General features: G+C 45.6%; 1 protein-coding gene across 4 annotated transcripts; it reads left to right on the top strand.

The window, feature by feature from the left end:
• The first annotated feature begins 1,799 nt into the window (after window positions 1–1,799).
• Window positions 1,800–24,710, top strand: LOC101952142 (uncharacterized). Of its 4 annotated transcripts, none has more exons than XR_010594264.1 (10): window positions 1,800–1,951; window positions 3,013–3,109; window positions 5,284–5,437; window positions 12,406–12,551; window positions 14,284–14,460; window positions 15,298–15,414; window positions 19,133–19,219; window positions 22,323–22,497; window positions 22,965–23,112; window positions 23,705–24,710. XR_010594264.1 is itself a non-coding variant. In XM_005292935.5 (9 exons), exons 1-9 carry the CDS (start codon window positions 1,932–1,934, stop codon window positions 23,734–23,736), a joined length of 978 nt encoding a protein of 325 aa, XP_005292992.1. In that variant the 5' UTR covers window positions 1,801–1,931; the 3' UTR covers window positions 23,737–24,710. The 4 variants fall into 4 exon arrangements, 2 of the variants coding, with proteins under 2 accessions (XP_005292992.1, XP_065431320.1); XR_010594263.1 differs by having other exon boundaries at window positions 1,837–2,870; XM_005292935.5 differs by lacking the exon at window positions 22,323–22,497 and having other exon boundaries at window positions 1,801–1,951.
• Window positions 24,711–25,047: the final 337 nt, after the last annotated feature.

Here is a 25,047-nt window from a genome sequence, read left to right as displayed (position 1 = left end):
GAAAAACACAATCATGCATCCTTTAATCTAAGTATATGTACATTGGTGATTCCAGGAGAAACAGACAAATGCTCAACATATAATTTTATGACAAACATTCAACAAAATGGGAAAAACAAATAGGAGTTTCTAAAATTGCTAGTTCATTCTGAGAGTTAAAATTGGGGAGGCTACTAGAATCTGCCTATTTTGTGACTGTGGAGAGGGGATAGTTGGGGTATTGTCTATTACTGGGTAGACAACATGTTCAAAGGAAGACGTTTTAGATTAGAGATAAACAGCAATTACATATAGACAAAACTGAAACATCTAGTCAGATGTGGATACCTGGGTGCAAAACTTACTCAATTTATTCTTCAAATATTTACAGTTCACGGGTCAGATTTTGGTCTAAACTATTTGACAAGACAGGTTTATTAATGAGAACAACAACAAAAATAAGACCAAGGTGAACTGATTTAAATAACTGATTTAAATGATCTAGATAAGTTAATGGAGGATAGGTCCATCAATGGCTATTAGTCACAATGGGCAGGGTTGGTGTCCCTAGCTTCTGTTGGATCGCTTGATGATTACCTGTTCTGTTCATGCCCTCTGGGGCCCCTGGCATTGGCACTGTTGGAAGACAGGATACTGGGCTACTTTGGTCTGACCCAGTATGGCCATTCTTATGTTATCAGTTTTAACCTTGTTTTGCATTTGTACTTTTAGTTATTTTCCTAAAGGAAGGTTGATTCTCATTGACTGGTTACCATTAAAACATCTGTGACTAAATATAGCCTTTACACTACATTTGCTGTATCTTTGTGCTAACCAGGAGGATAAACTATATATACACACACATTTATTTAAGCAATTACAGCATATAGATCATAAGCAGCATTTAAAGACTCCAGGTAATAAATATAAGACTTCTGATAAAAATAGCAAAAATTGGCAACTTGCACCATGAGGAAGGCTGAGGCTGAAGGACCAAGTTCTGGATTCCAGCCTTGCTGGGGAAAAGACAGAAAAAAAATGCCTGAGAAAGGGATATTATTGGTACCTTGGTAAAGGACACTAGCTTCCCTGTTCTGCAGAAAGATGGAGCACTTGATCTAACAGCTCTTTTTTCTCTATCTTCTATGAATTCATCCCTGTATTATTCTGCAGCGCAGACATACTCAGAAAAGACAGGGTTTGAAAGCTCCTTGATCTTGGTACGTCACCAGCCAGAACTGTAACCAGCTCCTTTCAGGCCAGTGGAAATACAAAATGTAATAAGCAGACTTAAGTACTAATACAGCTGCCTGCAAGGACAGAGATTACAGCAACATACTCAGTATACTTGTTTCCGATGAAGTGGGTTTGAGCCCACGAAAGCTTATGCTCAAATAATTTTGTTAGTCTCTAAGATGCTACAAGTACTCCTCGTTCTTTCAGTATACTTGTGTCACTCAGCCTAGGCCAAAGGGTGCTTCTGCCCCCAGCACAGTCAAGCACTCGAGTTTGAATGCTCCAGTGGACACTAGATCAGATCCTCATGAAGAAGATACCTGCATGTGACCACTTAATTATATTTATGTCACAATATATGGGGGGCAGGTTCAGCCTCCAGGGGCCCCTCTCCAGCACAATCTTGGGGGTGGGAGTGTTCAGCCTTCAGGAGCCTCTCCAGCTGTTGGGGGGTCAGCCTGTGGGGAGGGGCTTCAGCCTCCAGGGGCCCCTCTCCAGCTGCGGGGCGGGGGGGGTCGACCCCTCTCCAGATGTATGTAGGAGGAAGAGAAAAATCCAGAGCCAGCCCAGCTACAGGGAGCGAGCGGGGGAAGTGACGTATATCCGGTTGCCTGGCCCCTCCCGGAAGTGCGCGACGGACCCGGATGCCAAACCCAGCAGCTCCAGCCATGTAGCCACCGTTACCGGCGCGAGGGGGGCGGTGCGTCGGCGCTGCCATGGAGCCGCTAGACAACAGGTAGGAGAGGGGCGGGGCCTGGTCCAGGTCCTAGCGGGGACCCGTTAGGAGGGGACTCGGGGCACCCCCCTCCCTCCCGTTGTTGCCTTGGGGGCAGGAGGAGTTCATCCTCCCCCTCTACCTGTCGCTGGTTGGTAGAGTCCATCCCGGAGTGCAGGAAGGGCTCCCTGCGCCCCACACCATAAGTCCTCACTTGGGTCCGTCTGTGAACAAGCAGCCTGGCCCATACGGCTTGGGGGAGGGGGGAGATGGAACAGCCTGTTACTGCCCCACTGGGGGGAGGGGGGTGACATCATGGTGTCACTGTGCAGCGGCCTCCCTCGTCATCAACTCTCTGCACTGTCCGGTGAGCTCATTCCACACCAGTGACGTCATGCATCTCTGCACGGCAACGTCACAGACTCGCTGCCCTGTGACATCATTGGAGGACTGCACTTACCCGCGACATCATTGCATCGTCCCACTTCCCATGACATCACAGAGGAAACGCAGACGATGACGCACATTGTCGATGACTGCCTGCTGACTAGGTTCCGCGGTGGCCTAGAAGAACTGCATCCCGCCACTGAAGATGCCATCGCTTGGGCTAGACGACTATGCACACGCTAAATAAATAACAGAAGCATTGTGTCACTACACTGCTCTGTCACGTCAGCGCACTATCCAGCATCACATCTAGCCTTTCCCATAACACATTGCTACTGCCCCAACCTCATGCCAAGCTAGAATGTGCCAGAGGATGTTGCATCAGGAAGGTGCCATGATGCAGCAGCACAAATGCACCCTGACCTCACGTGTTGCATGAAGATGTCATGCTGTGATGCATACCTCCAATGGCATCCCCCTGCTAAAACTAGGCCATCCTGGAAAAATTGTGAGAGATGGCAACTGAACATCTGCAGCCACATCTCTTAAATAGGTACAGCGTGGCAACCTCAGGAGGAGGTTGTAAGCCCATGTTTACTAAATGCTTTGAGATGGTTATACTCCTATCTTTCCATCCTGCAGAATGTTATTAATAAAACATATCTTAGTTCCACTCTTTTTTATTATTATTTAAGGGATCCTCTTTTTCCTCCACCAAATGAGACTGCAGACCTTCCACTGCCAAATTTAACACCAAGGCATCAAGAACTTATTCCTACTCCCTGTGGCCCTGTAAGTACTTAAACTGTGTAATTTTGATTTAGAATATAAGTTATTTTAATAATTTTACAACAGAAAAGGGTCCATAACCCCTCAAGGAAAATCTCTTCCAAACCATCTATAGGATGTAATACTTTGGCTCTCCAAGAGGTCAAATGGGCTAGACATGTTAGCAGCATATTTAGCTCTTTAAAGATTGACATGCAGATATAAATCATTGTTAGAGGGGTGGGCAGCGTGAAAATGCAGCTCTAAAATGCACTGAATGGTATAATCTTTAGTGCCATTAATTACAGACACTATCAGGTTAAAATCACATTTTTAAAAACCCACACATTGCCTTTCATATGTTACAAAAACATCTTAGATTATTCAAAAGGAAGGAATTTTTTAACGCTTACAAACTAGTCACTCCCTCTTTAATTGCTGGTTAGTTTCAGAGTTGTGTACTTGTACAACATTGAGTTGCAAGCACAGCAAGGGAATGTGTGTTTAAGACTTCTTCCTACTGGAATTTTAAAAGAAGCAAATGGGGAAAAAATTAGAAAATGAACCAGATTTGATCTGGAATTGCTCCCTTAAAAAAAGAAAAAACAAAACAGTAAATGGTAGGGAGTGTTGAAAATAATGTCCGTGTTATTAGTCCAAAGCCCAAAAGGAAAGTACCAGAAATGCCACAGTCCAATAGTTTGAACAGCTTAAACTGTATTAAGTATGCCTGCATAGCTTTTGTTATAAAAATTCAGAAGACAATAGACACAATGGTTACTTTATATGTGGTCTCATTGGAAATTTTTAACTAATTACTTGTGTTCATAACTGGCAGAGTATTTATGCTGTGAGGTTTCTGTATTTGCTGTTGCTGTGATCTGTAAAGTGAAATCCATTATTATATATAAACCCACTGTAAAGCAAATTCCATTATTTAATGCCAATGAGTATGTCTAGATGGAGATAAAAGCACCACAGCATGGCTGCGGCTGGCCCAGGTCACCTGACTCTGGCCACAGGGCTAAAAATTGCTATGTAGACGTTTGAGCTTGGGCTGGGGCCCAAGCTCTGGGACCCTCCACCTTTGCAGGGTCCCAGATCCTGATCCCAAACATCTACACAGGAATTTTTCAGCCCCGGAACCCAAACCCTGCAAACCCAAATTAGCTGACCCAAGTCAGCTGCGGGTTTTTTATCCCCGTATAGACGTACCCACTGGGGCTAGTGTATTGCCAATGTACTTATGTACGTGCTTAATTTTAAGTATGTGCTGAAGTCCCATTGATGTCAGTGAGACTTACATATGCTTACATGCTTTCCTCAATAGTGTGATCTTAAGCATGTGCTTATGTGCTTTCCTGCATTGCAGGATCTGTGTGAATAAATCCTAATACTTTACTGGAGAAATGTTACTGGTATTGTACATAGGGAAGATATAATAAATACAACCCTATCATATGCAGTAAACTAATATGTAATAACCTTTTATTCTCATCAGTAGGGGGAAGTTACAAAATGAAGCTGTGTGGCAACAATCATGTTCTGCTAAACCCTGCCTTCAGCTGACTCATCTGCTCTATGTGCCTGTTAATAAAGTCTTTTTCCTGTTGCCAGTGGCGCAGAAAAATGAAGAGCATTGTATCAATATGGCATAGTTTGTCAGTAACTCAGCTGGGTCTGAGGTTTTGGCTGCCCTGGGGAAATGGAAAATATGGCTCATTTACATTCTCTGGACACTGCTGAGGAATCTGAAGGATTCAGTTAATTTTCTAACAAAAGTTCTATAGCTAAAAACACTTTGTGTGTGTGTGTGTGTGTGTCAATGGGGAGAATATCACTCAATATGTTTTAGTAAGTGTATTTATATGGGCCAAAACCCTTGATTTCAGAGGGTGGAGGATTACAGCATTCTGGCCTTCTATTCAGGGCTACTAAGAGCAGAATGTGGCCCCTCTTGAAAATTAATGATCAGGTCTAGGGATAGGAACTACTATACAACAAACTGGCCATCTCTGGTCCTCCATAGTTCTGGAGTAATTTCTTCCAGTCTATGGAGTTTCCCGTTACCTTTGTAAGTAATGCCCTGTAGTTAGAAAAGTATAATTTAAGTAATTTAGTGTAATGCATTTTTTTAGGAGTGTTAATGTTCTGATTTTAAAGAGACCCGTCTGAGTTTAAATATTTTCTCATTTCAGATAAAACCTTGGTCAGAATTATCCTCTCCTGTCAAGATCTACTTCTGTGTAACTATCCTCTCTCTGTTGAGTGTAATAGGACTAACCACAGAGACCCTCGTTCGACAGACTCATGAAGATTTCACCATTTCTCTTATACAGTTAATTGGAGTTGGTAAGAAATGAGAAATGACCAGTTTCTGCGCTTTAAAAATAGATGCACTGATTCATAGTTACTAATTTGGTAAAGGACACTCAGATTTCGGATTTTGTTCTAGTTGATATAATATATACATTGAACCTCAATACCTGCAGAAGCAACATTACACTAGTTGAGGAGTGCACATGCTAGAACAGGGGTGGGCAAACTTTTTGGCCTGAGGGCTGCATCGGGTTTGGGAAATTGTATGGAGGGCCGGTTAAGGGAGGGGGTTGTGCCCCCCCCCCGGACTCCTGTCCCATCCAACCCCCCCGTCCCCTGATGGACCCCCCAGAACCTCTGCCCCATCCACCCCCCTGCTCCCTGACTGCCCCCCGCCGCCCCATCCAACCCCCCCTCTCCTTCCTGACTGTCCCCCCAGGACCCCTGCTCCTATTCAATCCCCCAGTTCCCCACCCTCTGGCCACCCCAACCCCTATCCACACCCCCGCCCACCACCCCGAACTCCCCTGCCCTCTATCCAACCCCCCCACTCCCTGCCCCCTTACCATGCTGCCTGGAGCACCGGTGGCTGGCGGCGCTACAGCCATGCTGCCCGGCTGGAGCCAGCCATGCCGTCGCCACCATGCAGCACAGACCACTGGGTCAGGCTGGTCTCTGCAGCTGCGCTGCCCCAGAAGCTCATAGCCCTGCTGCCCAGAGCATTGCGCCGGCAGCGGAGCAAGCTGAGGCTGCAGGGGAGGGGGAACAGCAGGGAAGGGGCCAGGGGTAGCCACCCAGGCCAGGAATTCAGGGGCCGGGCAGGAGGGTCCCGCAGGTCCGGATGTGGCCCACGGGCCGTAGTTTGCCCACATCTTTGATAGATACTTCTTTGGCAGTTGTTTTTTGGTGTTATTGTAGAAGGAAGATTGACAATAGATTGAGTGTCATGTAGAAAGCGGTTCTCTGAATAGCATAAAATAAATACTCTGGTTTTAGGATGTTTTGGCTTAGGACTGTTTTGCTGCTTCTGTCATTATTTGGTTTTAGTATAGTAGTTTCCCATTGGGCAACCGTACCCATGATTTTGGGTTTGGACAACTATCCTTTTACTAGACCAAGTCCTCATCTGTGCCAGAGTACACCGGAGTCAGCTCCGGTTTAAATTTCTTGTGCTCTAACCCCTCACGGAATTTGGGCAGGTCGACGTGCACAGTACCTCTGGTCATCCCTGCTCTCCTTTGAGTGATATCTGGTTCCAAAAGTGCCTTCTTCCACTGCAGGAAAACAAGCAGAGGCAGTTTGGTTCTTAAAGATCAGAAAGTACAGACCATCTCTCTGTGCCAACTCTTGAAAAGTTCTTGCTTCAGCAAATGCCTTTTAATGAATTGAAATGACCACCTCATTCTTCAGGCCCCTTTTAGTTTAAATTGCTGCCCTTTAGGAAGCCTGAAATCTATAGAGTCCCATAGATAAAATATTTCCAATTATCATAACTTCAATAGAAACCATACCTCACCAAGCTTCATTTGAAAATAAATAAAACAAAGGTGTGTGAGGAAGCCTGGCATGTGATACTAGCAGGTTTTGGCTGCTAGCTGGCCAACATAAACCTAGGAAGAGCTGCTCGTTTGTGTGGGAATCACGCCTGGAGACTGAGAACGGCAGCTGGCCTTCATGCTGGGTGTAAGCAATTGCTGCCAGCCGGCTTTGGTGTTGTCACCAAAACACAACGAAGGCTGTTGATGATGTTGCATATTCTCTAATTAACAAACACATTAATTCATTCTAGAAAACTCTGCTCTGATTAGCAGCTTTTCACACAGGAATCATCAGTACAAGATAGAATTTGGGACACTAGTCCAGCCAATCCAGCATCCTGCCTCTGTTAGTCATACAGTCTGAGTCTTCAGAGAAAGTTGAAGAATCCATAACAAGCCAACCCAACTATGTAGTGTTACAGATGGGGATAGTGAGAGCATTCCTAACTCCAACCTGTTTTTTTCCTACCTCCTGTGGTTGAATTTCAGTTTAAGTTTTCTACTCTTCAGCCAGTAGGTGGAGACAGGAAATCTATCTATGCATCTCTACCACCATGTTTACAACAGGAAAAAAAGGTGTATGTTAACATAGGTGACCTAATAGGACTTTAATACATTACTTAAAACTCAACATAAATAAGCCAAATTGCAGTTTTAACACATTAGCTGGTTGAGATAATAGGAGACTGGGACCAGGAACCAAAGGTGGGAAAGAGACAGGTTGGAGGGGCTGGGGCAGAAGAGGCCAAGCTTGGGTGGGGAATGGACAGAAGAGTCTATCCCCACTAGAGCACCCTCCCTTTCAGAGGCTGGAAGGTAACTCAGGATTCCTCGAGTCTCATCATCTCTCAGCTGTCAGCAAATAACTGTAAAATCCACTGGCTGGATTTTTTTTTCCTTCAAAAAACAGTCTCCTGCCCCCCCCCCCTTTTTTTTTTTTAATTAAGATCAGAAACATCATATTTGTTCTTCCTAGTTTTGTTGGAGGACCTCGTGGAAGGCTCAGACATGTGAACAGCGAGCTCTCACACTTCACCTTAATTGAAGGGCCAGGGATGTCTTGAATCTCTAACAAAGATGTTCTTTCTCTCAATTGTGCATGAATCATTGGAATTTAACCTGTGTTAACAAGAAATGAGTTTTTAAAAGAGTCTGATTAAAATCCCTTTCCCTCTTAATTGGCCAGCTTTCATCTCTCACGGTAGCATAGTTTCATTAGTTCTACTGTCACTATACAGTTTTCCACAGTGGACAAGAACTGAATTTCTAATATAAAAAACAAAAAATCAAGCAGAAACCATTTTTCTTTTTGACGAAAACATTTCACATAAAGAAACACACAAACAAAAAAAGTACAAGGCCAATTTTTCAGTTTTGCCACTTATTGTTAGTGCCCTCATTTACCATCACCAAGAGTGAAAGAGGAAGAGTCCATTATTCATTTCCTCGGGTGGTTTGTCTAGGGAAGAACAAATGTCTATAAAATTATGGGTTTCAGAGTAGCAGCCGTGTTAGTCTGTATCTGCAAAAAGAACAGGAGTACTTGTGGCACCTTAGAGACTAACAAATTTATTAGAGCATAAGCTTTCGTGGACTACAGCCCACTTCTTCGGATGCATACCGAAGAAGTGGGCTGTAGTCCACGAAAGCTTATGCTCTAATAAATTTGTTAGTCTCTAAGGTGCCACAAGTACTCCTGTTCTTTTTATAAAATTATGGTTACATTAGCTGGGAAACTGATGATGCTCCATTCACATGTCCCAAAGAATCAGACCCACTCACATCCCAGTAGTATTTGCTCACTCGATGTGGAGGGAAGGAGAGTTGGGCAGATGGATGAGTGAAATAGAGTGGGATCAGAGGAGCCAGGTGAACAGAGAACTGATTCTCATTCTCCTGAGGGGAAGGTTTGTTCCCTTGTTCCACTCTGGGCAGAAGGCGATGCAGAGATGAACAATGGCTGTTGACTAAAAATCTTGGTGTTCTTTGGGGTGCCTCACCACAATTCCACCCTCAAGTATCTGTCCTAGGGTGGTTCTTATCTGTTTTAGGAATTACGATAACATTGGTTTTCAAACTGGGGTGAGGCGCGATGAAGTTATCATGGGGGTGCCAGGACCCAATGTGAAGTAGAACATCCCTGCATCCTTGCTACTTTCCGAGGAGCAGGAACCAGCGCCTCTCCGCTGGCAGGTGCGGCAGGAACAGCCAGCACACAAGGGGGAGGCCTGGAGGGAAGGATTGGAGAGCGAACCCACCCTCACAGTGCTTATTACTGTTCCCTCCACCTCACACCCCACTCGGCACGTGCCTCAGATGCTAGGTCAGTGGCAGCAGGCAGTGGCGTGGGGAGCGGGGGTTCAGGCACTAGGATCCTCAGGAGATCAGGATTGTACTTGAAGAGGGAAGAAAGGACTTAATTCCCCAGAAACAATATTGTTTTGTATGGGGTGTCTGGGCCAACTGTTATTTTGGGGGACTCTGCATACCCACTCCTACTGTGGTTTATGAAACCGTTCCCCAACATCACTGACCCTGGAAAAAGGGAATTCAGTTACAAGCCCAGCAACTGCAGAATGGTCCTGGAGTGTACATTTGGTAGATTGAAATCTCGGCTGGTACTTCCTGTACATCCTTCTGGATGCCAGTGTGGCAAACGTCATACAGTAGAACCTCGGAGTTACGAACACTTCAGGAATGGAGGTTGCTTGTAACTCTGAAATGTTGGTAACTCTCAACAAAATGTTATGGTTGTTTTCAAAAGTTTACAACTGAACATTGACTTAATACAGCTTTGAAACTTTACTACGTAGAAGAAAAATGCTGCTTTTAACCCTCTTAATTTAAATGACAAGCACAGAACCAGTTTCCTTACCTTGTCAAACCTTTTTGTTTAAACTTTCCCTTTATTTTTTTTAGTAGTTTACATTTAACACAGTACACTATTTGCTTTTTTTGTTTTCTGCTACTGCCTGATTGCATGCTTCCAGTTTCAAATGAGGTGTGTGGTTGATTGGCCAGTTCATAACTCTGGTGTTGGTAATGCTGAGGTTCTGTGTATAATCACTGCCTGCTGTGCAAAGGGGAGTGATTCCATCTCAAGAGGGCTCAGAACAAGTCTGGCTTACAAATTCTTCACAGGCAGCCAGATCCCAGCTATGTGCACACCGGTCCTGGTTCCCAGCAGACAAGGGAAATCAGGAATGCCACTTGTGCCTACCTCTTCACACCGCATGGAAGCAGAAGATGACATCTGCCTGTGCCTGTGTGAAGGGACTCCTTTGCACCATGCGCAGCTGCTGGAAAAGCATGTGCGGGAACACTGGCACGCACTGTGAGGATTCTGTTCTCCTGTAGCAGAAGGTCATTACCCATTTTTTCCTGTGACAATTCACATATTACAGACCACCTCCACTGGGCTAACACTGCAGGGGTGGAAGAACAGGAGTCCTTGTGGCACCTTAGAGACGAACAAATTTATTTGAGCATAAGCTTTCGTGGGCTACAGCCCACTTCAGCAGATGCATAGAATGGAACATATAACAAGAGTATACATATATACGCATGCAGAGAAGATGCCATACCAGCTCTAAGAGGCTAATTAATTAAGATGAGCTGTTATCATCAGGAAAAAAAACCTTTTGTAGTGATAATCAAGATGGTCAATTACAGACAGTTGACAAGAGGTGTAAGGATAGTTATCATAAGGAAATAGATTCAAGTAGTGTAATGGCTCAGCCATTCCCAGTCTCTATTCAAGCCAGAGTTAATGGTATCTAATTTGCAAATCAATTCAAGCTCAGCAGTTTCTCCTTGGAGTCTGTTTTTGAAGTCTTTCTGTTGCAAAATTGCTACCTTCAGGTCTGTTACTGAGTGGCCAGAGAGGTTGAAGTGTTCTCCTACTGGTTTTTGAGTGTTATGATTCCTGATGTCAGATTTGTGTCCGTTTATTCTTTTGCGTAGAGACTGTCCGGTTTGGCCAATGTACATGGCAGAGGGGCATTGCTGCAGGGTTGGGTTTGTGCTGTGGAATGCAGTCATAATGCAACACTTTTGTCTTCACTAGTCACATTTTGTTTACAAATCTCAGTTTCCAGAAGCACTCCAGCTCTCTTAAGGACCTTATCAACATTTGCTTGGGGCATGGGGGATGAAGCTATTCTTTTTTTAACTGTTCATTGTCAGCGGTGCTAACTGCACTTAGCAGCTGTAATAGAGCACGAAGCCCTACTACAGTTGAAACTGGTCAAGGTTTGGGAGTGTGGATGGCAGGTGCTGTCATTGCCTGCATTATTACTGGAACCATGCTTCAGTTAGTTTTCTGCATGTGAACTAAACCATAAAGACATATATCTACCCATTTTCTGCATGGTAGAATTCCGCTGCATTGAAAACTATAGTGCTTTGTGTCAGCACATATCACTAACTGCATTTTCCCCATCCCTCCCCTGTGTCCTTGGGACTGGGGATATTTTTGAACGTGGGGGACGGGGGTGGGGGTGAGACAGAAAAATGTGTGCTGTATGACGGCCCCAGACAGTCTCCTTGTTCCATTTCATGGGCTGTGAATCATGGGTATGGGCCAGGAAGAAAAGGGTTCAGTGCATTTTGGGAATGGGGGTAGAGGACTATTGAAACTTGGGGCCTGATACACATTCCTTACCCCAGCCACGCTACAGACTGGCACGGATACAGGGCCATATCACAGCTTGAGGCATGTACTTACCCACCCCTCAGCTATAAGTAGGGTTGCCAATTTGGTTGGATGTATTCCTGGAGGCTTCATCACATGACAGTCTTTCATTAAAGATTAATCTTTAATTCCTAGAGACTCCAGGACAATCCTGAAGGGTTGGCAACCCTAGGTATAAACTACATTATTTGTCCTTTACTACTTCAGACACTTGCTTCTGTGAACAATAAGGGATTATTTATGACACAATCATGCACATAGACATGTGTACAGTTGTTAGTGTAGATGTACCCTAATGTTTCAACCCAGCGTAGAAGTTGACAAATCTACTGTTGTCAAATCTATTTGTCTACCTTCAGCAATAGTCTATCCAGTAAGGCTTCAGAGCTATCCCATAATGCACTTAGCCAGTTGAGCAGTGCTGTAGACGTGTGTGTGTGTATGAGCGTGTGTGGTTAATTCCTTGCCAGCCATAAAATTATTGCTCTCTCATTAATCACTTCCACTAGGAAGGTTAAATTATTTCCCTTGCTTTTCTTTCACATACACAAAAAAATAATAATCAAATACTATTTCATAGAAGCTGCTAATTGGTTGAGGGAATTGATAGGGTAATATTTTCCAGGTGGAGTATGAAAGGCAAGCCAAAAAATGGATCTCATATGTTGTGTGTTAAACACATTGTGTCATCTGCATCAGGTGTCAAGAACATATGCCCTTTGTGTGTTCTCAGTCCCAGGTGGTTACTGACCTGTCTTTCTCCTTCTCAGTGTTCTGCGTGTACTATGTAACCAGAGGGATCCTGCAGGAGAATCGCCAAGAGCTCATTGTCTTCGTTCTCTCCATCTTGCTGGTGATGTTTCGATCCATTGTCAACTTCACAGTTGTCCCTGCTGAACAAAAGCCAAACGTCCTGGTCAGCATCTCAGTTTCATTCTGTTTGCTTTTCTCTAAATACTGACTTTGAAGATCTTAGGGAAATAAAGCATCCTGCCAATGTGGTAAAACAGCTGACAAGGGGAAAGTCAGGCATCTTATTCCGTAGAGATTACAATGTTCTTATAGAAGGTGTGGAAGTTTGATTATCTGAGATGGCAAATTTCTTTCTCTCTGTTCAAGTACTTTTGTGGTTCTCATTATGTGAGTATCTGAGTGCAGCACAAACCTCAGTGGATATTACCTCACCACACTCCCTCTGAAGTAGGGAACTACTGTCTTCCCGTTACAGATGGGTACTGGCACAGAGTAGGTGAAGTGAGTTGCCTAACACAGGAAGTCTGAGCTAGGAATTGAACCCAGGCCTCCTGAGCCCCTAGCCACCAGCCCAAATGTTCCTACCATTATGTTCAGTGGGAAAAGCAATAATCTTGCCATGCTGGAAAGTTGCAGTGTCTATCGGAAAACAAATGGTGGGGATTGTAGTTTTGTTCTAATGGCTTGTTTACACAGCAAGTTACTGCACTGCAAGCCAGGGTATGAATTTACAGCAAATCCACCCTCACTGCACTGTAGCAGTGTCCACGCAGGATGTTACTGTGCGGCAAACTGGTGCGCTGTAGATTCACACCCTGGCTTGCAGCACAGTACTTTGACATGTAGACAGAGCCCTATGTATGTGTTTATTATAAGCAAATGGGGTGCAGGATTTGGAGTTAAGCTGCATCCTTCACACACCTGTCACACCCAGACTGTCCTTCTAGGTAGTCCTTCCCCCTTATTTGCATGCTAGCCTCCAGGATGAGAAAGAGGTTCCTACCTTCAGAGTGACACTGAAATATGAACTCTAGCAGGGAGGAACACTGCAGAAAATAACAAAATGAAAGCAAGTAGGATTGGCCTGCTCAGTTTACATAGCAATGGCTCATTCAGTTACTGTTACTTATTGGCAGTGAACAGAATCTTGGGGCTCACCAGGGGAAAGGCATCAAGGAAATGCTGATTAATTTAACGTACAAACCTCAGCTATCTGCCTGTACGGTAAACAAGAACCAGGAAGGAGATGAAAACAAAGCTTTGTCTATTGATCCCAGCCAAAAAAGAAGTTTCAGACTCAGCGTGAAACAACCATAGTATTAAAATTAAACTGCTTTTCCCATAGAAACCAATAGGAAAGATTCTTTCCATCTCAGCCAATCAGATATCTTACCTGGTAACTTCCATGAAGTAAACTCAAAGCCAGCCAGCCACTGCCCAAGAAATGTTGGCCCATCACAGCTATTTCTTTGATATGTAAAATAAAAATCAAGCATAACATTGCAATGACGTTATGTTTGAATATCCAAGTTAGGGAATGCAAAGGTTAAGGTATAAATCTCCCACACTGAAGGTAGTGTATGCTAAGTTGCACCTTAAACCTCATAATTAGTAATCCATTACATCAAATGGCCAGAATTATAACTTTATGAGGGCATAATCAATGCCAGCTTCTATTCTAGCAGTACAGCCTATGTGATGTTAACTGCTATGTTAGAACCTTTGCATTTACATGCAACCTGATTTCCTTGTTCCTGGTCCCTGTGATTTTCAGCAATAACAAATGAATATTAAATGTTGTCCCCATTTTTTCCCTTTTGTTGAAGATTAACCTGACTGTCGTGTGGTCAGTCCAGGTGTGCCATTGTAACTCTCTTGCTTTCCTTTCCCATCAGGCCCGCTTCATTCTGATCCTCTTGGTTGGATCCTTTGACGTGATCTGCGCCATCATCCTCATTCAGAGTCAAAGCATGATGGCCTTCCGAGTGGGCGGGGCTCTAGAAAGCCTCCAGTCACAGTATTTTATGCTGAACCTCTGTTTTTCCATGTTGACCTTTGATCTCCAGGCGCAGGTATTAATACATTCTACATTGCTTCCCTCTCCCACTAATATTGACCATCACTTGGAATTGGACTAGTGTATGTAAGAGGCAACTGCAAGCCAGGTCTCCCAGCGTCTCACCAATTGACTTACTGTGCGATCATCTCTAAAATTTTCCTAATAATGCTTATATCCTTAAGTACCCTTCATAGGGAAAAATGGCTAAAACCCATAAAAATAGACCTAGAAAGTATTTTCTCATTGTCCTGCCAGACAAAACAGAAGCAGAATCTCATTAGGAAGTCAGTTTGCCCAGAAGGCCAGTGATTTCCAGAAGTATTGAAACTCGACTGTTTCAATTTTCTAACATAGGAAAGGGGTTATAGCAGAATAACTTTACAGAGTCAAGTTTCCTGCTTCTGTAGTGTCCTATCTGCTACCTACACTTGGGAACAGGACACTGAGGTATGAGTGAATCACATTCGGAGAAAGAACAACTTGACTTAGCAGAGCAATCAGGTCAAGAAACCAACCTGAAAGTACAGATATGTGAAGTGAACCACAGAGGCCTGTTTGGCGAGAGATTGTACTTCGATACCTGAGTACTTTATTAACTTTACTTTCACCTGGGAACACATATTGCTGCCTTCCCTGTTCTTTTGCTGGCTGATACAGTGGTAGGGTATAGTATATGCCCATGTCTCCTCTGTTTGGTGCTGGCTATGTTTTCCCGAGAGAGAAATCTTGCCTTTTAAACTCTGCCCATCTGTCGTTACTGAGAGTTTGTGCCATTTCTTTGGACACTGTTTGTGGGTGTACCCAGTTTAAAAACTGCAATTTCACTCAACTTCTGCCTCTCACTTCTCAGCTCTGCCTTTGTGTTCTGCTGCTAACGAGTCTGCATAAAATCACCCTCCTGCATAGCATCATCCTAGCAATTGGCGTCTTCTGGGCTTGCCTGAAAGTGACCGTGGGCATCATCGCAGTGAGTGTGAACCTCAGAGTGACTCCATGAACTTTGTAATGGGATGTGAACTCCTTGGAGGATGGGTTCTAAATCTGGGTTGCAAACACATGTACGGAGGTCACTACCACTCTACCCTTCCCGTACTGCTGAATCAGAGGTGGGGTCCTGGCTGGACAGGAGGGAGACTCAGGGGAGGGAGTGGATCCCAGTATGGAAACAGAAAAGCGGCATTAGAGGGCCCTGTTTCAACGTAAATGACTATATTAAGATTGAAAATAAGGGTTTGTGAATTTAAAATTTTGGATTTGATCTTACTCAGGCAAAACTTCCATTGAAATCTTTGGGTGCTCAAGTGAGGAGTGCAGGATTAGAAGCAAAGTAGGTTAACCTCCTTTTGTCTGATACCACAGGGAAGCATTAAGTGCGATTCAGATGCATTGAGTGTTTTCAGTTTGTTTCAACACTCATGGAAATTCTTAACGCTGAAGGATAGTTTTATACTTGATATTAAATATATGCTCCTGGATGCCTGCAGTTGGTTGGTTTGTTTGCACAGCTACACAAAACTAGCCAGAAGCAGGGGACTTTTACAATACTACTTCCTTCTAGGTAATATGTCACATGAACTCAACCCTCACCTGTAACCTAGTTGCAACAGTTGTAGCCTCCTCTTCCTCCTATTGCTGGGAAAGAATAGTACAAGCTACCTTTAAGTGTTGAGGCCGGGAAGCCAGGTAGTGAGACTCCTGTCTGCACTCCCACTAGCAGCTCCCCACATACCTTTGTAAAGTGTTAAATATCTGACCCCCATTAGATCCCTGTAGACAGACAGCTGGGGAAGTGGGAGAGGCAGCAAGATTGCATCACTTTCCCTCAGTGACTGGAAGTGCACAGCCACCAATTTGTTTTTCCACCACCACCTGTCAGCCAATCCTCAGAAACCACCTGGCCTCAGCAAGTGGCCTGCAGAAATCTCTTGGGCCTCTCCGAGTCACCAGGAGAGTGCGAGCATCAGGGTAGTCACTCCCTTATATATGCATTAGATGGAAAGCTCTGTCCTCACACACAATCTCTCACAGACCCTACACTGAGGCAGTGCAAGGCTGGGTATCTGTACATTAGTAACAGCAAATGCTCTAGTGGACCATCTGTCTTCTTAGCCTGCTCGGAGCCCAGTCTACACTACAGCTACCTCTGGTGGCACTGCACTGCAGGGGTAACAGTGCTCAACGCCAGCCCCATTGTCCCCAGTGCAGACACAGCCTTGCACTGCTCAGGAATAAGAGAGCCAGTACTCATGGTGTAACTAAACACCTGGTATATTTAAAGCAATAAAAGGGCAATATCTCAGTGCTACATCTTGCCAGCCTGTGGCACACTCTGCTGCAGGGGTCACAGACAGGGCAGCTGGATTTTAGAAGGGCTAGAATGTTTCCCAATCAGATCCTTGTAGTTCTGCATTCCAAGGTAGGGGCACAATTCCGTCTCTGGCTTTGGGGCATAGGTTCATTGCGACAGGGTCAGGAAGGAGACTCCCTCCCCATCCCCACATGGACGAGCTTCACACATCAGCTTACGGCAGAGTATGTAGAACTCTCTCACCTCGCGTTGTAGCAGTGGGTCTCAGCTCCTTTGCTTGGAGCCCTCAGCCTGCAAGATGTCATAGATAAGCACCTGCTCTCAGGTTGTTGTGGAGGCAGAAACATGGAGGCACATGAATCTACAACAGGTGTAAAAGCTTTAACGACAATAACCTGGAAGTGTCCCACACAACATGGTCCTCTCTAGAACTTGGGGGAATCTCAGTTCCACTCCAGCCCTTCCAAAACACCCCCCTGCTTCCACTCCTACACTGACAATTGCCCCCATCTTACCAGGTTTTGGCCTTTATCCTGCTCTTATTTTCTCATCTCATCTCCCTTTTCCTCTCCTGATATTTCTTTCTAGTTCCATAGTTTAGTCTATTGTCCCCCATCTCTTCCCCCCCCCCCTCACTTGTCATTTTCTAGTCTCTCTGTTCTCCCTGTTTCCAGTTCTGGCCTTCCTGTTATGCTTCCCAGTCTCCCCCATCCTCTTTCTACAGCCCTCGTTCATTGCTACTGCCAGAGACAGCGCAGGGAGCGTAGCACCACCCAGCAGAGGGGAGAGAACACAGGGCCAGCAGTAGAGGCCACCACGAATCAGGCATATCCCCCAGGAAGGCTTTGGCACCCCCAACTTTTGAATCCTTGCTGTAGAGTTTCAGGTACTGACCACTTGCTGGAGGCAAGATCCTGGGCTTGATGGACCTGTGGCTGGTCTGTCCAAACGTGGTAAATCCTGTGGGGACAGTTATTCCAGGCAGGTGCGTGGGTCCTCTGTGACTCAGCACCTTCTCTTCTCCTTGATCAGACCTACTGTTCTGGTTGAGGAGGGCCAGAGGCCAGTCCTGGGTAGAGGGGCTCACTCGGGTGTCATGTGCATTGCACCCTTCCTCTTTCCCTAATCCTGGGCCTGAGCAGAGAGAGAAAACACTTTGTCCAAGTGAGACTTTTTGCCACTCTCAACTCCCTGAATTTAGTCTTCAGGGACTTTCTTTCCCTCCAGGAAGAAAAAGATTGTCCACACCCTGCACTTTTCAGTCTGCAAGCTGGGTAAACATTAATGTTGTTGGAGCAACTCAGGGTGTACCCCTGGGAACCAGACAGAAACAGAGGAGAAAATGATTTTGAGGCATGTTAAGCAAACACCAGCTTCAAGGGAATTGTCCTCTAATGAAAAGCTGGTGGCGTCTCCATTTAAACAAGCTGTCAGACCCACAGGGAGCTTTACAAGGCTGAATGAAATGAAGTTCAGGGCAGTGGAGGGTGAGTAGACTGGCTCAAACCAGACAGTAGTCAGGTCGTGTCTACACTTGCCCCGTACAGCCGGGCAAACATGCTTCAGTTCTGACCAGGCCCGTAATGATTAACCTTTTGTGGGCCTGGCGCCAAACATATTTGTAGGCCCCCATGAAGGCAATGGAGCATGGGGCGGGGAGGTCAGTCCCCAGACCAAGGGGCCAGCCAGGGGCATGGCATGGCAGGGGGAGGCCCCACTCCACCCAGCCCAGTGCGAGGGCACTATTTACAAACTGGCAGTTGCCAGATGAATAGTGGCCCTGTAATGGCAGCATGCCCCTTCCCCTCGGGGGGTGGGCCTATGCCACGCCACAGAGCCCCCCCACCCAACACCCCCCCGACTCCCTATGACCCAGGCCTCCCCCAGAAATGCACAGCACCCTGCACAAGCACCACGCCTGCCCAGCACTCCCTGCCCACAGCCCCACCACAACTGCCCAGCATCCCCCACAGAACCCCCGCTCCCTATTGCCCCAACACACACAGATCTTCCCCTCTCAAACAGAGGGCCTCCATCAGTGTGTGGTGAGGAAAGCGAGCAGAGACTAGAGGGCAACAACGGAGACTTGCCCCTAGGAGTGCAGCAGTGAAAGACCAATGCATTAAACATTCTGAATCACTGAGCCCCTCTCACTCTGGACAAGGGCAGGGGGCTGGTTTTGTGCATAAATCTTAATCTAGACGGTTTGATGTTGGGTGGAGGTGAGGGGACAATTAAGGCATATGCCCATTCCTGCTAAGGTGCAGGAGGGGACTCCCAGAGCTGAGTTAAACCACAGATTGGGACCAGCCATCTGCCTCTTCAAAGTCTCCAGCATCCAGTTTTAAAGCTGCTTGTATCCATTTTTATGTTACAGATTTTAAAAGAGCTAAAACCTCTGGTCTGGATTTTTCTGAGTCAGAACGTACCAGAAGTGGCTAATCTCGTCTACCTGCTCTACATGGTAACTCGTCAAGTGTTTGTTGATCTAAAATATGTCGGGGGACAAATTTTTACATATTGTTGGGTCCTTGTGACAAAGCTCTACCCCTAGACATGCACAATCCAACTCCTGTTAGAGGCAGCAGAAGTTGTGCATGTAGCTACTGCTCCCACGGAAATGATTGAGAGCTGCAGGCATGCCGTACCCTTCAGAATCAGGCCCGTAATGTTTATCGGCTAGCCAGAGAAAACACACCTAGTGTTAAGTTGCTCTTGAGTTGATTGCATACAGGGAGCAGCGCTGGCAGTCTCTCCCGTGGCCACAGCATCAGAAAAGGAGGCAGAAATCCCCAGGCCTAGCACAAGATATGCAGCTCTTGATAACACCACCCTCCCTCCCCCAAGAGGTCTCCCAGCATACAAGCAGCTTCTAAACCAGCTGCAGGCCCTCAGGGTCAGAGTGTGCTGAAGATTTCCATAGGCAGCGCAACCGCCACCCTTTCTTCCAGACACAGCTAAGATAGCACAGACACAGCAAACTGCAGTGCCAAGGGTGCTTATCACTACGCTGTCCCAGCCCGTCCGCCCTATTTGCATGAGGAGAGAGGAGGTAGAGGATGAGCACGGGGAAGTGCAGAGCAGCTTACTGCACATCGCAAGGGCCTGAATGCTAAGAGGAGTTCATGTTTTTCACACCAGCCTGAGGGGTCACTGCTGGACAAGCCCCTTCACTTTGGGTCTGAGCGTGTTCAGCCTGAGCTGGAGAGACAGGGATGTAAGCCAAGTCCCCCATGTGGCAGTACTGAGCACTCCCACCAGACCCCTGAGTTTTCTGGATACATTCCTGTGCTATTACTTCTTGCAGCCACGCCTCAGTGAACCCCAGTATCAATCCCAGGCTCCTGACAGCCACAGGGTCAGCAGAATAATTCACGCTTCTCCAGGAGTGAAAAGCACCACACCTGCACTTAAATAACAGCCCTACAAGAACAAAGCCAGTGGGGAGGGAGGTTCCTTTGGTCAAAATAATCCATCCTCCTTGAGGAATTGGGAGCACCTGAGCACCTAAGAGAGGCCCTGGCTGTGTATGTAAATTATTTAATTTCTTAATGTATTATTCATTAAACAGAGATAGTTGCTTTAGCAACCCCAGGATCAGATAGTCCCAGGCAAAATTCAGCACACTTCCTGGGAGCTTGGCGCAGGAGACTTCCCAGGAAAGGCAGGTTTGAGATTCTGAACGGAGACTTTTAATCTCTGTAGCAAAGTCATTTTCAGATAATCAAAAATGAAGGATTTTATTCCACGTCAGTTTCCACATCTGGCAGCTTCACTCCTGATACACGAGTGACAACAGCTCAGGGAAAGTCAAATCCACTTGCACTTCTGCGTTGCCACGCTCAAGCTGTAACAATCCTCTCTTAGCAAGAGAGCCCACCGGGGAAGGCGTTAAGAAACAAGTCTCCAGCTAGGAAAGTGACCTCAAAACAATTCTGCCCGTCTCTAGCACCTTCCATCTGAAGACCTCAAAGTGCTTTATAAACATCAATGAATTAAGCCTCTCTCTGACTCTAGGCAATCCCTACTAGCAATCAGTTCACCACTGAAATGCAGCCACCTCAGGGCTGCTATATAGCACCAACACCCCCCTCGCTCCCCATAACAGTTTAGGACAGAAAGTGAAGAATGCAGCATAATCAACTGAAATTACCACACAATTTTTATACACAGAATTGAATCATGTAAGTTGGAAATTGGTCAGAATCTTGCTTGTACATCTCAGCTGGGCAACCCCTAGCACCATGCTGGGGCACTAATTCAGTTCAGACTCAAAGGGAAGAGTGCACCAGCATCTCTAATACCACTTTCTGCACCCCTCAATTTTTGTAGAGGTCTCTCCTGGTATTAACATGCCAAGTCCTGCACAGCATGAGAGCTGAGTAGCTTACAGCCCCCAACTGGGACAGCTACACAACATGATAAAAAAAAGTCATTTTTAATTGAAAATAACCACTTTGCCCTCACTCTGTGCTCCAGGCCCATTCAAACAAGGCAGTGATGGAATTTCATTCAAAATCATAAATCCTCATGGCAAGCAAAGCCGGGGCGGGGTGGTGGTGGTGAGGGGACGAGAGGGAGGAGAGAGAAAGCTTGTTATAACACAAACAAAAATCCAACTACACCCACATGCTGCTTTGTAAGTGCCTAACCTTGGATGCTACAGACAAAGTTTGTCCAAGGAAAGCGTGGCAGAGGGTGCAGGATTGGACTTTATGATGCTTGCACTATTTAGACTCTTCTGCTAAGTCATTATTGAGTCTGCAACATATGAGATAAGGAATGTTTCTGCTTGAAAAATTCACAGCAGGGCCCTGCCCAAGAAAGGGTTTGGGATGATGTGTTGGGACGCTATAGTAAGAACATAAGAATGGCCACACTGGTTCAGACCAAAGGTCCGTTTAGCCCAGTATCCTGTCTTCCGACAGTGGCCAATGCCAGGTGCCCCAGAGGGAATGAACAGAACAGGTAACCATCAAGTGATCCATCCTGTCACCCATTCCCAGCTTCTGGCAAACAAGTAAAGTAAAGGTGAATAACTAATAAAATGGGTTGTGTAGGAGCCAGAGATTTTAGGGGTTTGGGATTCGGTGTGTGACCAAAGCTGTTTCCAGCATTAACCTACTTAGAAATATTAAGAAAGGCAGCAGGGGCTACTGCGCATGGAACCATTTCATAGGCAATGGTTGGAAGACCCCATTGCCGATTTAAGTAGAAGCACTGGAGAAACAGAAGCTAGAAATGGAAAGTGATTCCTGAAATAGGCTGTTTATATAGACAGATACTAACAAAAACCTGCAAGGCTAGAGAAAGATCTGTCAGGCTACTAGGGGAGTCATAAAGAGAGCGTCCTTACCATTCATGGCAACATCAGTGCAGTGAAAGCCATGTAAAATCAGCTTTGTTCCCAAACCCACACTGGAGAGAGGTAAGTGGAAGAGAGGGTCCTGGGTGTCTTGTGCCTGATCTGGCTAATCTTTCAGTTTAGGGAGAGTGTTGTTTTCACATAGCTTTAATAACGCTATGAGTACCAGGCCTAATGCAGTTTGGTTGCCATTCTGTATCAGATCAATGCGAGGCTGTGTGTGATGGGATCAGGCTGGAACAAGGCAAGAACTAAGAGATAAGAGGAGGAATGTGTTGGCGTTAAAGGACACCTCGAGGGGAGGGAACAGAACTCCAAGCTGGAATGTACAGGGGCCTGAATAAGACGGGTGCAGCAGAAATTGAGGAAAGGGAAAGGTTTGTTTCTCCTTCATTTTTTAATATAGTACCAGTGAAAGGTGCAATAGCGTTGGCCATGGAGACTGAAGCACTGCCTATTTACAAAACAGGTACAGCACAGGAAGCAACATGACAAATTTCCTACCAACATTCCTCTGCCCTGCTCTACAGGGATCACTGCTGTAGCAAAAAGCAGTCTCCCTAGCCCATTAACTCTAGTCCTTCTTCAAAGACTATTAACAAGCTGCTCGTTGGGGTAGTTTTTGTGATCTCTTGGGGTTGGACTAGGAAATCATTGTGTAACCAACACAAAACCAGAAGAAGAAACCCAACCACATGGTATAAATGCAGCTCCCTCCTTGTCATTCACATGGCTGCCTCTCCACTTCCCTGTTTTGGCAGATTGATGACTCATTACATTCTATGGCAGCAGGTTTCTGTCAATGCAAGTACTGATCGTTTGGTCTCTTTCCATTTTTCCTCAGGTGATAAGAGACTGGGGCCAGGAACTTTCCTACGCCCTGGAAGCTGCTGTCATCATTGGCTCTTGCATCTCCGTGGCAATAAAATCTGTTCTGTTCTGGGCACTGCTCCATGTCTATCGCAGCTTTGGGCAGGGGCTGAGAGAGAGAAGTGAGTATTTAGAGTATAAACTGGCCAGTGCAAGAAGACTGTAGCATTTCAGCCACAATCAAGCAGGGAGTTTGTCAGGCAGGAAAGGAGATTTGGAACAACTGACAGTTTTAGGACAATAGACAGGCCCTTAACTACAGCAGATACTTCTGTAACCTCTAAATTTTCTGACCTGGCCATAGGCTCTCAGCTCCTGCAGGGCCATGAGTGACACATGCCCTCTCCATAAAGTAACGTCAGTCAAAGTTGTGTCTTAGCCTAGGCTGTGGTGGACACCTGCCCGGAGAGTAGCTTTATGTAAGATTTTATTCATGCATCTAAGACTACAGAAACAGGCACTTTTTATCTTCATAGTGCTTTCCAAACCTGCTGAGCCTCACAGCACCTCAAGAGGGGCAGCTTAACAGCTGGAAAAACAGAGGCACAGAATGAAGGGACTTACCAGAGCAATTGGCACTGTTGGGATTTAAACTCGCAAATTTCCATGGCCCACGCTTGTGCTTAACCACCCAGCCCCTCTCTTACATCCTTTCTATGGCAATACTAGAAGGTGGCTCTGACAATGACCTTCCTTTTCCTTTCTCCTCCACAGTGTTTTCTTCCTATGGAAGGATTGATTCCTGAGGGGCAGCAACCCTGTTCGGTCCCATTTGGTGCTCTTATAGAGTGAAACCACAGTGGGAAGGATCTCAGCCCTCACCCTGCCTAAAAAGCATGAGACGACGGGGTCCATTTCACTGGGGGTTTATTCAGAAAACTCAGCCCAACCTGGGGAATTCACTTCTTTGGTCCTCCCATTTCATGGTTTGGTCTCTACACATTCCGTAGTTTGCGTTGTGCTTTCTCGAGTCCATGTGTCCAAGCAGTTGTGGCTGTGCAGCTGATAACTCTTTCCAGAGCCCTCTCTGCTTTCCAGCCTAATGCCACCCCTTCCATTCCACCACTGCTCCTGCTGACAGGATAGCACATCTTGCATTTTATTTCACATTGCTGCAACGACCACCACTTTGTGACCCAAGGCCAATAAGACGTGCACGTGGTGGAGGTTTTATTCATTTATCACCATAGTGGAGATTAATTGCACAGAGTTTAAAAGCAGAGCAGCAGACTGCTGTCTTCTGGCTCTCACATACAGAGACGCAGGTTTTCTGACTGAGCAATGAGGCTCAAGAGTGGATTGGCCTGCCAGTTTCCCAGTGTGGGGTGCAGCATTGTCCCCGATAGCACTACTGTGCAGAGCCTCTGTTGCACTACTGCAGATAGTAATTTTTTTTTAAGATGTTTCTATGATTATTACACATCTCCTGGCTTCTGATATGGCTGTGCAATTGCTTGTACCATAATGGCATGGGTAGGTCTCTTGCTCCTCAACTGTCATCTTCTTAAATTGGAATATTTTTTTAAATCCAACTAAAAATTAGTTTGCAAAACAAACTCAGATTAACTAACTCTGACTGTGAGAGTGTAATAAATGTGCCATTTCATAACTGAGATTGATGGTTACATTAAGCCTTTAATACTATAAAAAAAGTTTGATATTTTATTAATTGGAAGCTTTTGTTACTGGCTTTGTATTTTTCAATAAAGCATAAACACAGTTTGGGGGTGGAGAGTGGTTTTTTCTAAGGTTGTCAGCATGGTAACTTGCAGGGGAATCATATGGACTATGGATTGGAGCTACAACTGCAGTTTTTGTGTTGTGGGCAGAGATTCTTTTGGGGGATTGATATTAGAAATCATGGATTAAGTGCTGAGAGTAAGTAGCTAGTGTAACATATTTTTCATTTTTATGTATTGTTTCTTACATCAGAGGCTCTCAAAACATATCTCTGTACTCCTGTGAGGTGGAACTACATCAACTTCACAGCTGAAGACATGGAAGCAGATAAGTCAAATGATTTGTCTGAGGTCACAGAGCACACGAGTGGCAGCACC

This window comes from Chrysemys picta, chromosome 21 (genome assembly GCF_011386835.1).
Source record: "Chrysemys picta bellii isolate R12L10 chromosome 21, ASM1138683v2, whole genome shotgun sequence".
Lineage (NCBI taxonomy): Eukaryota > Metazoa > Chordata > Testudines > Emydidae > Chrysemys > Chrysemys picta.
The sequence above is the reverse complement of the archived record's forward strand: the minus strand, read 5'-3'. Positions and strand labels throughout refer to the sequence as shown.